This window comes from Phoca vitulina, unplaced genomic scaffold (assembly GCF_004348235.1).
Source record: "Phoca vitulina isolate PV1807 unplaced genomic scaffold, GSC_HSeal_1.0 scaffold26, whole genome shotgun sequence".
Classification (NCBI taxonomy): Eukaryota; Metazoa; Chordata; class Mammalia; order Carnivora; family Phocidae; genus Phoca; species Phoca vitulina.
In genome coordinates, this window is record NW_022589729.1 from 963,014 (window position 1) to 977,642 (window position 14,629).

Sequence of the window (14,629 nt, forward strand, 5' to 3'; positions counted from 1 at the left end):
AGGTGCTCGTTCTACTCCTGGGAATTGTTCAGGAGTAAATCTCTCGTTTCCCATCCTCACCCGAAGGGCTCGTCCAAACCTGGTGGGTTTTCTCTCAGTTCTGTGGCTCACCACGCTGTCCCATGTGATTTCAGAGGCAGACTGGAAAGTTGAGACAGAAATGCAGGGGATGTTGGTGCCTGTTTTCCTTGCCGGGGGGAGGAGGAAAGCAGATCCGTGTCTCTGATTTAGAATCAGATGATGACAAACAGCTCATGAGATCCTTTTTGTTGGGAAAAAAAATTCTCTACCATCTTCTCTTGCCCCAGTCTCTGAGATCTCCAGGCTTCCTAAAAGGCTACACCACTGGGGTTTCCAGTGAAGAGCCAGCCCAGTCCAGGACATAAGATCAGTCTCCTGTCTTATTTCTGTTCATAGAACAATAAAGGAAGGAGGCTACCAGTTGCCAAGCATTGAATACCTACTATGTGGTAGGCACATCTTATAGATAATTACGATTACTCTTTTTTTTTTTTAAAGATCTTATTTATTTGAGAGAGAACGGGCGCCTGAGTGAACGGTGGGGGGAGAAGGAGAGGGAATCTCAAGCAGACTTGGCCCTCGGCGTTGAGCCAAGGGGGGCATGGTGGGGGAGGGACACAGGAAATGACTCGATCTCATGACCGTGAGATCATGACCTGAGCCGAAATCAAGAGTCAGATGCTTAACTGACTGAACCATCCAGGCGCCCCTAGATAATTACAATTATTCTTTTTTTTTTAAAAAAGATTTTATTTATTTATTTGACAGAGAAAGACACAGCGAGAGAGGGAACACAAGCAGGGGGAGTGGGAGACGGAGAAGCAGGCTCCCCGCGGAGCAGAGAGCCTGATGCAGGGCTCGATCCCAGGACCCTGGGATCATGACCTGAACCGAAGGCAGATGCTTAGCTGACTGAGCCACCCAGGCGCCCCTGCAATTATTCTTAATAACTGCATGAGATAGGTATCATTACTTCCATTTTATAAGTAAGTGGAAGCGAAGATTATATAGCTAGTAGGTCTGAGAGAGAGGCAGTGAACCCTCATTGGTCTGCATCAACTTTAGCATCTGAAGCCTGCAGTATAATTAGACCAAGTTACCCCCATGAGGGGAGGGTTTCCTGCAGCTGAGGGGTATTCTATGTTTCTATGTCAGGGAAGTTGTGAACTAAGAGGGTTGATCTCTGTTAACTTAGTACCACAGGGAAATAGTTTTTAGAAGTACTGTCTGGGGACACTTGGACCCCGATCCTGCCTTCTTGCCTCACGATTATGTGACACCAATGATAGTGAGTGTGTTTCCAGACAGGTCCATGTTTGTAAACATTCCTATAAAAATAGGCACAGAGGTTGTTAACACAAGAATTTCTGGCACAGTGAGGTAAGCCCCAAGTATAATACTAGGTGAGCCCCTGTAGTATGGCAAAAAATTGGATACTTTCTCAAATTTTGAATCCTTGGGCTGCATGCCTTCTTAGGGAAGCAGAAGCCAGAGGAAAGCTGTACTGATGTATGTGACATCTGTTCTTGCTCCGTGTGGCCCCTTTATTCCCATTAAGCCCTGTGTCCTTTACTGAAGAAAGTGGCAAGTTACAGTAGCTGTGGAGCAACCCACCTGAATACTGTGGCACTGTGCAGAGCTGGGTGTTGTTATATCCGTTTAGCGGAGGACGGGAGACCCGCAGAAATGACGCAACGACATATACTAAAATGCAATGCCTCCCAACACGTGTAACAGAAAACCCGAGGTGAAATGTATAGAGTGCTCATACTTGACTGTTAAAAATTAATAAAAACTCTACATTCCTATATCTTCATTTATGTGTAGATAATTCTAGAAGACTGTTCAGGTAACTGATAACTAGTGGCATCAAAGAAAGGCAATGATAGTCTGAGGGAGAAGTGAGACCTACTTTGATTGCACGGAATGGTGGGTCCAGGGCCAGGGCAACCCTGGGAGCACGGGAGACCTTCTCAGGGGATCTACAAGAACAAAACTATTTCACAATAATCCTAAAATGTTTCACTTTTTTTTTTTTTACTCTCAATCTCCCACAATTACATGGTGGAGTTTTCGAGAGGTTAAGTGGTATGTGATATTGCAACAGATTGAATTCAGAAGCAGGTATGAGAATCTGTGTTCGATTAAGCCAGATATCAAAGGGATTCTTTAAAATGTAAAATAATGCCACTCTTCTCATTAAGTATTTTTTGAAAATAGCTATTTTTATAAAAAAATTATTATTTATGTTAACACATAATCATCATAATAATTTTAAAATAATGTTTAAGAAATTAAAAATGAATAATAAAATTTAATAATAATTATTTTAAATAAACAATACATTTAAAATTCTGTTTTAGTTTCTAAGTTGATAAACATCAGTAGGTGTAAGAACCCTCAGAAACAAAATGTCTTTGAGATCCCTTTGGTGCCTAGGGTACTTGGGGGGGTTTCTGTTTGATAGTCAGGCACCCCAATGTCAAGTAGGAAAGGAAATGTGAATGAAGCAAACATTTGTTTTTTTTTTTTTTTTTTTAAAGATTTTATTTATTTATTTGACAGAGACACAGCGAGAGAGGGAACACAAGCAGGGGGAGTGGGAGAGGGAGAAGCAGGCTTCCTGCAGAGCAGGGAGCCCGATGCGGGGCTCGATCCCAGGACCGTGGGATCATGACCTGAGCCGAAGGCAGACGCTTAACGACTGAGCCACCCAGGTGCCCCTGAAGCAAACATTTGTAACGTGATACTGCTTTCCCTTTTCTCATCTTCCATAAAAGGGTATCTACAAGTGGTCTGGAGTTCCATGCTGTAGAAAGTTCCAAGGCTTGTGGCTCGAAGCAAAGACGTTGTGACAGTTGAAGAGACACCAAAGCCAGCTGTTGTGGAGGATTCTGTTTCTCGGAGAATGTTCTGCACCCATGGATGTAAGTAGGGCCAGTCACTGAGCCAGAGGCTGACGGCAGGAGGGCTGCCCTGAAGCCCCTCACTTACCTGGCTGGTGTCACAAGGTCCGTCGAGTATGCGGGTTCTGTGCCGAGAGCTGGTATCAGAGGAGATCATGTATTTGATTGTATGGGAAAGCCGATGTTGAATGTCAGCTCACACTTGACTGATCCGGATGCGGCCACCCCCTAGGTTAGAGGCCAAGCCTGGGGTGTCCTGGCTCAGGGTGTCCTCCCTGACTCTGAGTGGCCCAGGATATCACGGCCTTCCCTGTCCCTACAGGACCCACTGGAATCTTGGGTTTCCCATATCGATCTGGATCTCTCCGAATTTCGTATTTTTTTTATAAGTTGCCTTCTTCCAGCAATAATTTGAGGTGGCTTAGAGAAAAAATAATAATTCACAGATCTACTAACACCAGGTCATTGAAGCAGAGTCCTGTAGTAAGCTTTGGAGGAGTTACACGTACAAGAGAACCTAGGCTAGGGTACTTCCCGCAGTTAAATGCCACGCTTAGCCCTGGGCCTCAGGGCAGAAAGAGGAGGGTGGTGCATCTCAGAGCTTCCGTGAGGAAGCTAGGAAGTGTTCGCCCATGTTGAGGTGGTCTGCTCTGAGTGAATTTTGGTCTCGAGGGGACTTCTCAGTTCATCCTTTAGCAGACTCAGATCCCACTAATGAGTCTAGAACTGTAGTCATTCCACGAGTCTTCCTGGAGCTCGCCGAAGGCAGAAACCGCATCTCCTTCATGCCCGCAGCCTCGGCACCCAGCTCAGGGTCTGGTGCACATGAGATGCTCAGGGGGAACCCGCTGACTCCACTTCTACTTACATCCCTTGTGGCTTCCAATGAATGGGCGGCTGAGCGAATAACGTGGACCTGTGAGTCCTTGCGAATGAAGGGTGAGGGCAGGGGGGAAGAGCAGTATTTCCTGTCATCCTGCAGGAGATTTCTTCTCACTGTCAAGATGCTCATTGGATTATACACTCCTTCTGTTTATTATCCAAGGAATAAACCTCCTCCCCATTTCTCCTTCACCTCCTTGTGGTGATAAACCATCCTGGGTCCCTTTCTTCCCACAGCTTGCCTTGACACTAATTTATTTCCCTCCTTCGCTTCCTTCCAATAGACTTCCGAGAGACTCTTGATCCTGGAGAGCTCAGAGGTCTTAACTGGACCCTTCTTGGTGTGCCGTTCAGAATGAATAATTCATAGCTACATTTAGCTACTAACCAGAAGCTATTGCAGATTTTCTCTATTACACGAGATTCCTCAAATGTGATTTTTCGGTGGCTCCTACTGCTTTACTTTCCAGAAACTGTCCCTGCGGACTTTTCTTCCCCTGCCACCCAATCCTAAGCGACTATTTCCAGAAATTAATATTTCAGCATCCACGGCGTGTGCTATATATAGCCTTGTCTCGTGAAGCCTTGTCTGGCCGCCTCTCCCCACCTCCACTATCGTGTTATACCGAGAGCTTTCTCAAGTACCTCTGCCCCCCCAGGGAAGACTCTTCCTGGTCTCTTCTGGTCTACAGTCCAGGCTTCCTCCTTTTCTGAGAATGACACTAAGTATTTCATTCTGTTCCGAGGCTCGAGTCTCCATTTCCTGTGTCTCCTATTAATAGGAGGAGTGAGTAATTTAGCATCTGAACGGGAACACTTGTGAGGGAAAGGGGGCGTTATTAATAGATACTCTGGAACACGGGGCTAATCCGAATGTATGGTTCCCTACTTTTCAGAGGTCTGGCATCACTCATGAATACTGAGAGCAGAGGTTAACAATAGCCTTTGGAGAGAGATGCCTCCAATTCTGTCTGGTTGTTGGCTTTGGCTCCCCCCCCCCGCAAATCTCTGGTGTAGATTTCACTCGGTGGAGTGTTATAAAAGCCAGGGGAGAGCCTGTCCCCTCCTGGAGGTTAGAGCTCACAGGGGACACTGTCGTGCTTGCCACAGAACGGGTGGTCCCGCTGGGGAGCCCGCATTGCAGTTAGCCTGTCTTCTCTGCCTTTTCCTCCCCCTTTGTCCCCTCCACTCCCCTCCCCCTCTGCTCCTTCTCCTGTGGGTCTTCTGCTCTTACTCTGCCTCCCCCCGCCCCTCCCTCCGTGCCTCCTGCCTCTTGCTCCTATTCTCTCTGCTTTCCTCTCTTTGTCTCCTGTCCGCTTGTCATTCACACTGTCTTCCTTCCCTCTCTCTCCCAAAGCCTTGGAGTGTAGCTCAGAAGAGCAGTGCTGCCAACATTAGCTTCTCCTTTAAAGGAAAAGTTTGTATTTCCAACTGGAACTTGATTTTCCTTCATGAGTTCGAAGCGGTCTTTTTCCCATTGCGAGTGGCGTAGGGCTGGTCTGTTTCTCATGAGTGTCTCGGGTGGGAAGTCCTGCTTTCATGTGTCCTGGAGGACATGTTGTCTAGGGGACAGCACAGCCTGGGGTATTGGAGGTGGGGGTGGCAGTGGGGGTGGGTGGCACTTGGAGCTGTGACCGGAGCAAACCTGGTCAAACAAATGCAGGGTGCCTTACGGTTGAGGTGGATGCGACGCTGTGACCACATGGCGGCCTAAGCCTCAGCGTCTGAGATTTTGGAATATGGCTCAGATTTTGGAATATGGCTCAGATTTTGGAATATGGCGGTGCCAGGATTATTTTGGAAAAGGCAGGATCAGGGTCAGTGTGTAACTAATCAGAGAGCCACAGCTAGGGTGCCGTGCAGGAGAGGAGACGCCAGTTAGAAACCGAGAAACCAAGCCTGCCTAGGGGAAGGGAGGTCAGGTGTGCAAGAGGCTGGCTTAGAGCTTTCTGGAAGAACTGGGCTCCAACAACATTCTGAAAAGCATGAGCCACGAATGGACTGTGATGAAATGCAAGGAACGGTGGGGCCAGAGAGCAGCATGGGACCCAAGGACTTTGGGTAACAGCTTTACTAACAAAAGCAGTAACTGTTTAACACCTGTGATGTGTAAGGGACTCTGCAAGTGACTTGAAAGCATATAAATATAAGTACGAGATCATCCCAGCCCATGTGCTCACGGCTGACAGGAAAGGGAAGGAACAAAAAAGAGAACCATGCTCAATGCGGGGGGAGGCGCCCAGAGGGTGGTGAGTGGTGATGGAAGGGGATAGTACTTGTGGCTGGGTGGTCCTTGACTGTGGAGGGGGTGGGGCTGGGGTCCAGCCTGGGGGGCTGGGCAGCGGTGCAGTATGCAGAGGGGGCGAGGTATGGGTCGGTCGTTATCAGTGGAGCTGACCTCAGCAGCAAGGACATGGAGTGACCAGTGAACTAGGGCCGCACTGCCTCGGGGGTTGGGGGTTGGGGGTAGGGAACAAATGGCAAACTACGGGAACAGAGGGTCGAGGAGTGGTGGAAGAGAGAGCTGGAAAGGAGGGTGGCTGCCAGATTGGGGAGAGCTCTGACCACTGGCTGGGCTGTGACATCTGGACGCCATCTTAGCATCTGCCTGGTCCGTGCTCCTCTTGCCCAGTGTGAGTGCACTTCTGAACGAGGTTTAAGCGGGAACTATTCAGGGCCCTAAAAATAGACATGCATGAAACACTTGGAGCCAGCATTTTCTAAGGTGTCAGCCTCTTGTTTTTGCTTTGATCTTCACAGCTTATAAGACTAGATTTAAGGGTCAGCCACAGACTGCATTGCCCAACCCAGGGCTGCTAGCAAGAATCTTATTTCCATTGTTTCAATGTTCATCGCCTTAGAATTTCTCATATTATATTAATTACCTTAGCCTGAGACTGTGGGCTGCAGGAATGATGTGAGGTTTCCTGACTGGCAGCATTCACTGAATTTCCTTCTGCGCTTGAACCTACTCAAAGCTCCTGCTTCTTTGGGTGTGGAGCCCCTGGTTCCTCCTCCTGTGATGGATGAGAGTAGGTAGGGGTAACCCTTCTAGACATTCATAGCATTGGTCAGGATTTTTTCACTGATGTCTCAGGGTCTTAGACATTCCTATGACGTCTTATATTGATTAATTTTTTTATGTGTATGAGCTCCCCTCTCTCACTCCCCGCACCCCACCCCCCTGCCCACCACGATAAAAAGATTGTAAGAACCTCTTAGCCAAGGTCTGAGTCTCCATCAGGTACTTTTGCTTTTGTGTACCATCTAGCATAGTATTACACATGTGTTCTCTGGGGTTAGAGAAAGTGGGTGGGTGGTGGTGGGCTGCTGGGACCCACCTGTTCCCATGTTTCACCCCAGAACTGGGTCTTGTGGAGGATGTTCCAAAACAGATCTTCCCTAAATGAAGCATCATCCACTGACAGCATCCGTGTTACCCAGGAGCTTGTTGAAAATACAGAGCCTCAGGCCTCAGAGTCTGTAATTTGACTGGTGGTTGAGACACATTGGTCTCCAGGTATAATGTGTACAAACCACCGGGGGATTGTGTTAAAAATGCAGTTTCTGATATTATTTGAGGTTACTTAGATAACGGTAGAACAAGAAGGCCTCAAAGTTTTCTTGTACCAAAGCAGCAACCTCCTTTCTAAGGGTGTCAGTGAATCTCATTTCCTCCTCATACTGACACTCGCGCACAGAACGGTTTATGTCAGGAATTCGCAAACTATAGCCTGTGGTCCAAATCCAGCCTGCTGCTCGTTTTTGTCAATAAAGTTTTATTAGCACACTGCTCTGCTCATTTATTTACACATTGCCTATGGCTTCTTTTGTGCTACACAGGCCAAGTTGAATAGTTATGACAGAGACCTTTTGGCCCACGAGGCCTAAAATATTGACTCTCTGGGCCTTTACAGAAAAAAAAAAGTGTGCTGGTAATGGCTTATGTGATGAACCCAAAATATTTCCTTGAAGTAAAGGAAATAGCTATAATCCTTTGCCCCAGTGGCAAAGTTTGCAAGCCCATCTTAATCCATCATGGAGAAGCAGAGTCATAAGACGTAATTCCCAAGTGGGCAATGAAGTATCTTGAGTCCCAAATCGATCCAGATAATGGTACCAAGGAGTCTGTGACTTTCCAAGGCCCCTTTCATAACAACCTCCTTGAAGAAATGATTGTAATTTTATCGAGCTGACTCCTTCCTCCACAAATTGATTCCATTAATTGTTCAAAGGAAGCTTGACTTTCCTCAGGAACTGGGAGGAGCCGAGAGGACATTCTGAGTAGATATGTTGGGGACCAAGGAATTAAACAGCCTGGAAAGGGTCAGGTAGAACCTCCTGGAACAGTAGCCTCAGCCCAGCCCACCTCTGGGCTATTCCCTGGGCAGCCAGACTCAGACAGCATGGGCTTGGAGTCCTTCTTTTAATTCCGTGGGAGAATCCCACCACCTGTCTCTTATTTGGGGTTTTGGAATTGTGAAATGATGGCACACTCCGGCTGCAAGCTCGCTGCATGTGTATGCCAAGCATACAGAGACAGGAGGCAGAGGCTTGGGCCGAGGAGCAGGAAGCGGGGAAGGGAGGAGGAGGGCTGCTGGCAGGAGGCATCCACTCTGCAAACCCAGTGGAGCAAGGGGGTTGTGGACGGAGAGAGGCAGTCCCATGGAAATGCTTGAGGATGTGGGCACCCTGCTCTGATCTTTAAGTCTTAGAAATCCTGGCTCTCCTCCTGCCAGAACCAAATTTCAGAGGAGGTGGGTGTAGGAGAATTAGGATCTTTTTTCCTTATCTAGGGTGTCCTGGGGCCAGAGTGGTTTAGTGTGGGCTTCTATGGGGTTCTTGGTTGTAGCTCTAGGAGCTTTAGGCTTACCTAGTTTCTTTTCCCATTGTCTGCATAGCCCAGGACACCAGCAGGGTTTTCTTGAGGAGGTGGGGTAGACGAAAGTGGGGAGTCCCCTCCTCAATTCCAGACTATCTTACCTCCAACCAATTCTGAGAGGTTGTAGGTGTGAATTAGCACCTCTTGTGTTGAGAACCACCTGCCCTGTTGCAGGAATTCCCTGAGGGGCATTAGCTGATTAGCTCAGCTGGTCAGACCATGGGAGTTTTAAACCAAAGTTACTATTTGGGCTGACATTTCAGCAATTCTCTCCAATAGAAGAAGTATAGTGTATTCATCCATCCATCCATCCATCCATCCATCCATCCATCCATCCATCCTTCCATCCATTCATTCACTCATTTCTTCTTTCATTCAGTGAATATCCACCGAAAGCCTACCAGGTAACAGGATGGTGGGAAAAACATGGACTGGACAGTCAGACGAACCTGCGTTCAAATTCCAGTTTCCCCACTACGAACCGACTGCCCCTCCCTCAAGTTCCAGTGGGCAGGTTTCCTTCCTCCTCACCCCACTTTCCCTGCATCTCCCTGAATCTGCATTTGGGCCGGACGACCCCTTCTGTTGGTGTTGGCTGCAACTCCGGCACGGTCTGGCCACGCACCGTATTATGGGGAAGTGATCTGTTCAGGCGTCAGGCTCTCTCTCCAGATTATAAAGCCATCGATGGCGGGGATCTTCGTTAGTGTTTTTTTACCCATAGTTCTTTTTTTTTTTTTTTTTTTTTTTAAGATTTTATTTATTTATTTGACAGAGAGAGAGATAGCGAGAGCAGGAACACAAGCAGGGGGAATGGGAGAGGGAGAAGCAGGCTTCTTGCCGAGCAGGGAGCCCGATGTGGGACTCGATCCCAGGACCCTGGGATCATGACCTGAGCCGAAGGCAGACGCTTAACGACTGAGCCACCCAGGCGCCCTACCCATAGTTCTTGATACACATGGATACTATGGTCGTTCTAATATCTGGATCAGTTGGGATTCGGTAGAAGACAAGTACAGCACAATCATGAAAATACGTGGAGATATCCTAGTCCACTTTTCCTGAAGTGAATGGTTGAGCTGGGGGTGGATCTGGAGACCCAGGCTTGGGAGGCACAGTTGGGGTGGATGGGTTGGCAGTGGACAGGAAGCTCTATGTCTCCCCCACTATGTTCTATGCTCACAACAGTGGGGGCACATCTTATTTGCTTCTGTACCCCTTTATGTTCTTAAGCACAACTAAGGAAGTGAATAAGTAGACAAGTAGATTTTGATGGACACTACAAGTCCAAAATCTCATGCCCCTCAAGTCTCCCCATATTCCTGGGCTTCTGGGTGGCTCAGTTGGTGAAGCATCTGCCTTCGGCTCAGGTCATGATCCCAGGGTCCTGGGATCGAGTCCCCCATCAGGCTCCTGGCTCAGTGGGGAGTCTGCTTCTCCCTGTGCTTCTGCCCCTACCCCCTGCTCATGCTCACTCATGTGTGCTCTCTCTCTCTCTCAAATAAATAAATAAAATCTTAAAAAAAGGTAAAAAATATCTCCCCATATTCCTGACATGTGTCTTTCTTGTCTTGAGAGCCTGGATAGCAGAACCATTATACAAAGAGCATAGATTTGGGGAGAAGAGAGTAAATTCAGTTTGAAACATGTCGAGTGCAAGATCTGCCTGTGGAACATGCAGGACTGGAGAACTGGAAGGAAGTGGGGGCCGGAGCCCTGTGACTTTTCACATGTATGTGTTAGCTCCCCGAACTAGATACAGGGCTCATGGTATAGCCCCTACGGTGCTTAATGTGTACCCATGAAAAAGCACATGGTATATATTTATTAATCCATTCCAAAATATCGGACTTCCCATGTAAGTAACAGAGATCTGCTGCAGATGCTTGAGCAGAGCTGTAAGATGATGTGCATTTTGCTCCAGGAAGGCCTGATTTTGCTGTAGTATACGAGGAGGATTGTAAGGGGAAGGAGGCAGAGGTGGGGGAGCTTGTTAGGAGGCCAGAAAAGGGGCAGCTGGGCAGTGAAGGAGTCTGAGCAGAGTTGTGCCAGGGGGAAAAGAGAGGGGTTTTGACTGTGCGAGAGGCTGGTGGCTCTGCTCACTCTACAGCGTTAGCTCTAGAGAAGTCTCCTCGCTCTGGGAGGAGCCAGGACTAGCCTTGTGTGGCTTTGGAACAAAAGCCAGCAGCTGCATCCAAGGAAAGATAATGAGAAACACACAGGCCATGAAGATCAGGAAAGCACCGTTAATCTTTTCGTTGCAAACTGTACTTTCCAAAGCCCTGGGCAAGGGTGCGGAAGTCTCTGTGTGTGGACTTGGGTCCTTTACTAGGAAATACAAGATGGAATCATCCCCCTTAATCAACACAGAATAGACAACATCCCAGAATCTGAGAGGCTGGGAGAAGACGGGGTGGGGTAGGTAGTGAGGAAAGGGAGGGGCGGAGCGCCGATCAGAAGACAGGAGAAAGCAAATGTGGTCCAGGGTGAGTGGACATTAAACTTCATGGAAGCTGTGCTTTCCCTTCCACAGTCTAATTTTATGGAGAATTTTCTCTCCTTCAAATATGAAATATTTTTGTAATTAAAGAAAAGCCATCCAAAGAAACTACTTTCATTCAATAAAAACTCTAGTTTTTAGAGTTATATGTTACATGTATAAGAACCCCCCCATTGTAAATCAATTTGACAAGGTGTGTGAATGACCTTAAAAACCGTCCATACTATTTGATGTAGGAATTTCACTTTTATGAGTCTGTTCTAAGGAAATACTCTGAAGGGGACAAACGTTACACACAACAATGTAGCATTTAGGGAGGAAAAAGAAAAGATCTGAATGGCCAGCACTGAGGGCATGATTAAGTATACAGATCATACACCTTTAAAATGATGGTTTTGAGAATCTTAGATTACATAAGAAGGTATTTATGGTTTTATATTAAGTGAAATTAGAAGTTATAAAGTTATGGGGTGCCTGGGTGGCTCAGTTGGTTAAGCATCTGCCTTCGGCTCAGACCATGATCACCAGGGTCCTGGGATCGAGTCCCGCATCTGGGGGGGGGGTCCCTGCTCAGAGGGGAGTCTGCTTCTCCCTCTCCCTCTGCCCCTCCCCCTGCTCATGCCCTCTCTCTCACCATCTCTCTCTCTCTGTCAAATAAATAAATAAATAAAATCTTAAAAAGTAAGTTATAAGTTATACAGAGATATTTAATAATTATGTAAAATTCACAGAACAAAAACTGATGAAAAGTCATGATGTCAGAATATGAACTGGGTTTGATTTTAGGTGAGGAGACTGTAGGAGCCATTTTGGTTCTTCATCAAATTGAAAGTTCATAAATGAGCATGCGTGGCTTTTTATATTAGAAAAGAAATAAAAGAAGTTATGTAATTTTTTTTGTAAAAAAAGGGAATGCTCTTATAAAGAAGTATTTGTATTTTTCAGAGAGAAAATACAAGGAATCTCAGTGAGCTCTTTCTTTCCCTGGAACTCTGAAGGTCTTTCCTCTCTCCCAGTCAGATGTCCTCACATGTTCCTGGGGACAAAAAATAGCGACCTGAGCTCTGCTCCAACACACATAGTAGTTCTCTGTCTTCTACATGGAAAAAAGACCCAAACCCATGGGTCTCATGTTCAGTGCCTTTCAGAAGCAAATCCCAACCAACGTCTCCACCTTCACTTCCCATCAGTTCCCTAAGTGTATTTTCTCCTCAAATCAGATCCTCCCCCCTCCTCAGGCTTGCTATTTCTTGTATGTGTCCCCAGCTTCCCATTTCTGAACCTCTGCTTGTTCTGGGGACAGCATGTTCATGGAGTGAGTACAGAACTCGGTCAAGCAGGCCAGGGGATGGATCGTGCTCTGTGGTCTTGGCAACCATGTCACCTCTCTGGTTCTCAAATGGCATACCTGTGACGTGAGGGAGTTAATAGATGGCGGCCAAGCTTCCTTCACGGCTTCAAAGCCAGGGAAGCCATGTTCCTTCAGCATCCTAGCTGTGCCTATACATCCGTCCCTTGCCCCACATGTACCTGCTGCCTTAAGTGTCCCTCCTCTCCTCTCTACCTGTCCAGTTCTGCACTTCCTACCTCCTGTTCCTTTTCCTTCATGCTGTGTCCCTAGAGGTTCTAATGACCAATGACTGCATGTATCAGTCCTTTGGCCACTCACGCATACTGCCTCTTGCCAAATCCATGGCTCATGCCAAGGATATAAAGGATACTCCCCTTTGATTAAAAATTCAACTTCACAGGGAAGAAAACCCAAATTAAGTGACCTTTTGAGAAGAAGGTGCACACTTCTCTAAATCCTTTACTTCTGGTCTGGACAGAGCCCAGCCTGTGATCCCCACAGATTTCAGGGGAGAGGGGCAGATAGACCATTGACAATATTCCCAAAAATCCTAAGAAAAATCGCACAAGGGCCCACAGCAAGTTTGTGTTTATTTTGAGTCAGAGGAATTTTTTTCTTTTTTGGCCGGCATATAAATGTGAACTTCACAGCTCCTCCTTCTGCCAGCCATTGGTTTGACCTTCCGTCCATGTGTGGCTCCCACCGTGACCATGGCCCCTCTCTTCCCTCGGATTTCTACAGATACCTTACTCGCCTCTTTTCTCTCCACTACCCATCCGCCCACGCCGGGCAAAATGAAGAGGTGGGCTGGGCAAACGGAGATGTACCAAAGCGTGGAGGGTATCTTTGCCCTGTTCCAGCACAGAGGTCACTCAAGAAGAAGGGGCTCAGAGTCATCTTCTGACTCAACCTCACAAGAGTAGTCAGGGCGGCTGGGCAGTCCCTAGCTGTTTACTCTGTCTCTGCCCATGGAGCATTCTGTTTCCTTCTGTTTCTTTTTAACAGCACAAGAGACAGTGAGCTGCTTCAGGGCAGAAATCTTGCCTTGTTCATCTTTGCAGCTTTCTAGAACCAAGTATGGTGCTAAACCCAGGGTAGGCCTTAGTATTGGTGGACGGAATGAGTGAGCACAGGAAGGACAGACATACTCTGATGGCAATAGGCCAGTGTGAACTGTGGAGGGCAGAGTGGACCGGGGGTCCTCGCTCTGACTTAGTGGTTATGTGACCCCGGCAAGCCGCTTCAGCACTGTGGGATTAGCTCCGCTCACTGTTGAAAAAGTGTGCGTGTGCGTGAAGTGGCTAATGACTGAAAATGTGCACCTTAAGGAGAGTGTATATAAAATCATCGGGCATAGGGTTGAAGAGCCGGAATTTATGTAACACTGTTTTCCTTAAATATTTATAAAATTAAAAAACCTGAAAATCCCACTGAGGAAACATAACCCATAATCCCAGCATTTAAGAATGATATAAAATGAGAAGTAAAATTTCCCTCCCCAGCCATCTCTTTTAACTCTCCAGAGACAACTGCTTTCCTTAATATTTCAGGCTCGATGTTTATTCTTTCTGGTGTGTTTCCAAAGTTGCACTGGCTTACCTGTATGCACACACACCCACACCTTCCAAATGGAGCCGTCACATCTATTTGTCCATCAATTATCTGTTATCTACTCACCTAACTATCGTCTCTAAGTCAATTATTTTTTGAATGATTACAGAATTATTCACCATTTGCATATGCCAGAATTCACCCCCAGTCCCACAGTTCCAGGGTTTTCTGATTACAAACAGCACTTCCTCATGCATACGCATTTGTAAGCTTTCGCATAGCACTTACTTTAGCCACAAGGCCCCTCAACATCTACCATCCTCCCGACTCATAACTACCATGAGAAGGAAGGATAGGTATTGTTAGCCCATTTTACAGCTGAAGAAACAGAGGACGAGAGGGAATAAGCACTTTGCCGGAGACCCACAGCGGGACCATGACAGAGCCGGGGTTTGTCAATGCTTGAATTCTAGTGCAGAACACCTCTTAGCACAGTAGCCAAGTGCGCGACACAGCTTTTAAATAAGACACTAGAC

At 47.0% G+C, this 14,629-nt stretch overlaps 1 protein-coding gene across 3 annotated transcripts in view; it reads left to right on the top strand.

Moving 5' to 3' along the window:
• DDR2 (discoidin domain receptor tyrosine kinase 2) overlaps window positions 1-14,629 on the top strand; it is a 189,050-nt gene that overhangs the window by 61,057 nt on the left and 113,364 nt on the right. For all 3 annotated transcript variants that reach the window (XM_032422046.1, XM_032422047.1, XM_032422045.1), the window contains exon 2: window positions 2,802-2,948. In XM_032422046.1, the coding sequence (XP_032277937.1) occupies window positions 2,943-2,948 (6 nt within the window). In that variant the 5' untranslated portion in view covers window positions 2,802-2,942. The remainder of the gene's footprint in view (window positions 1-2,801; window positions 2,949-14,629) is intronic.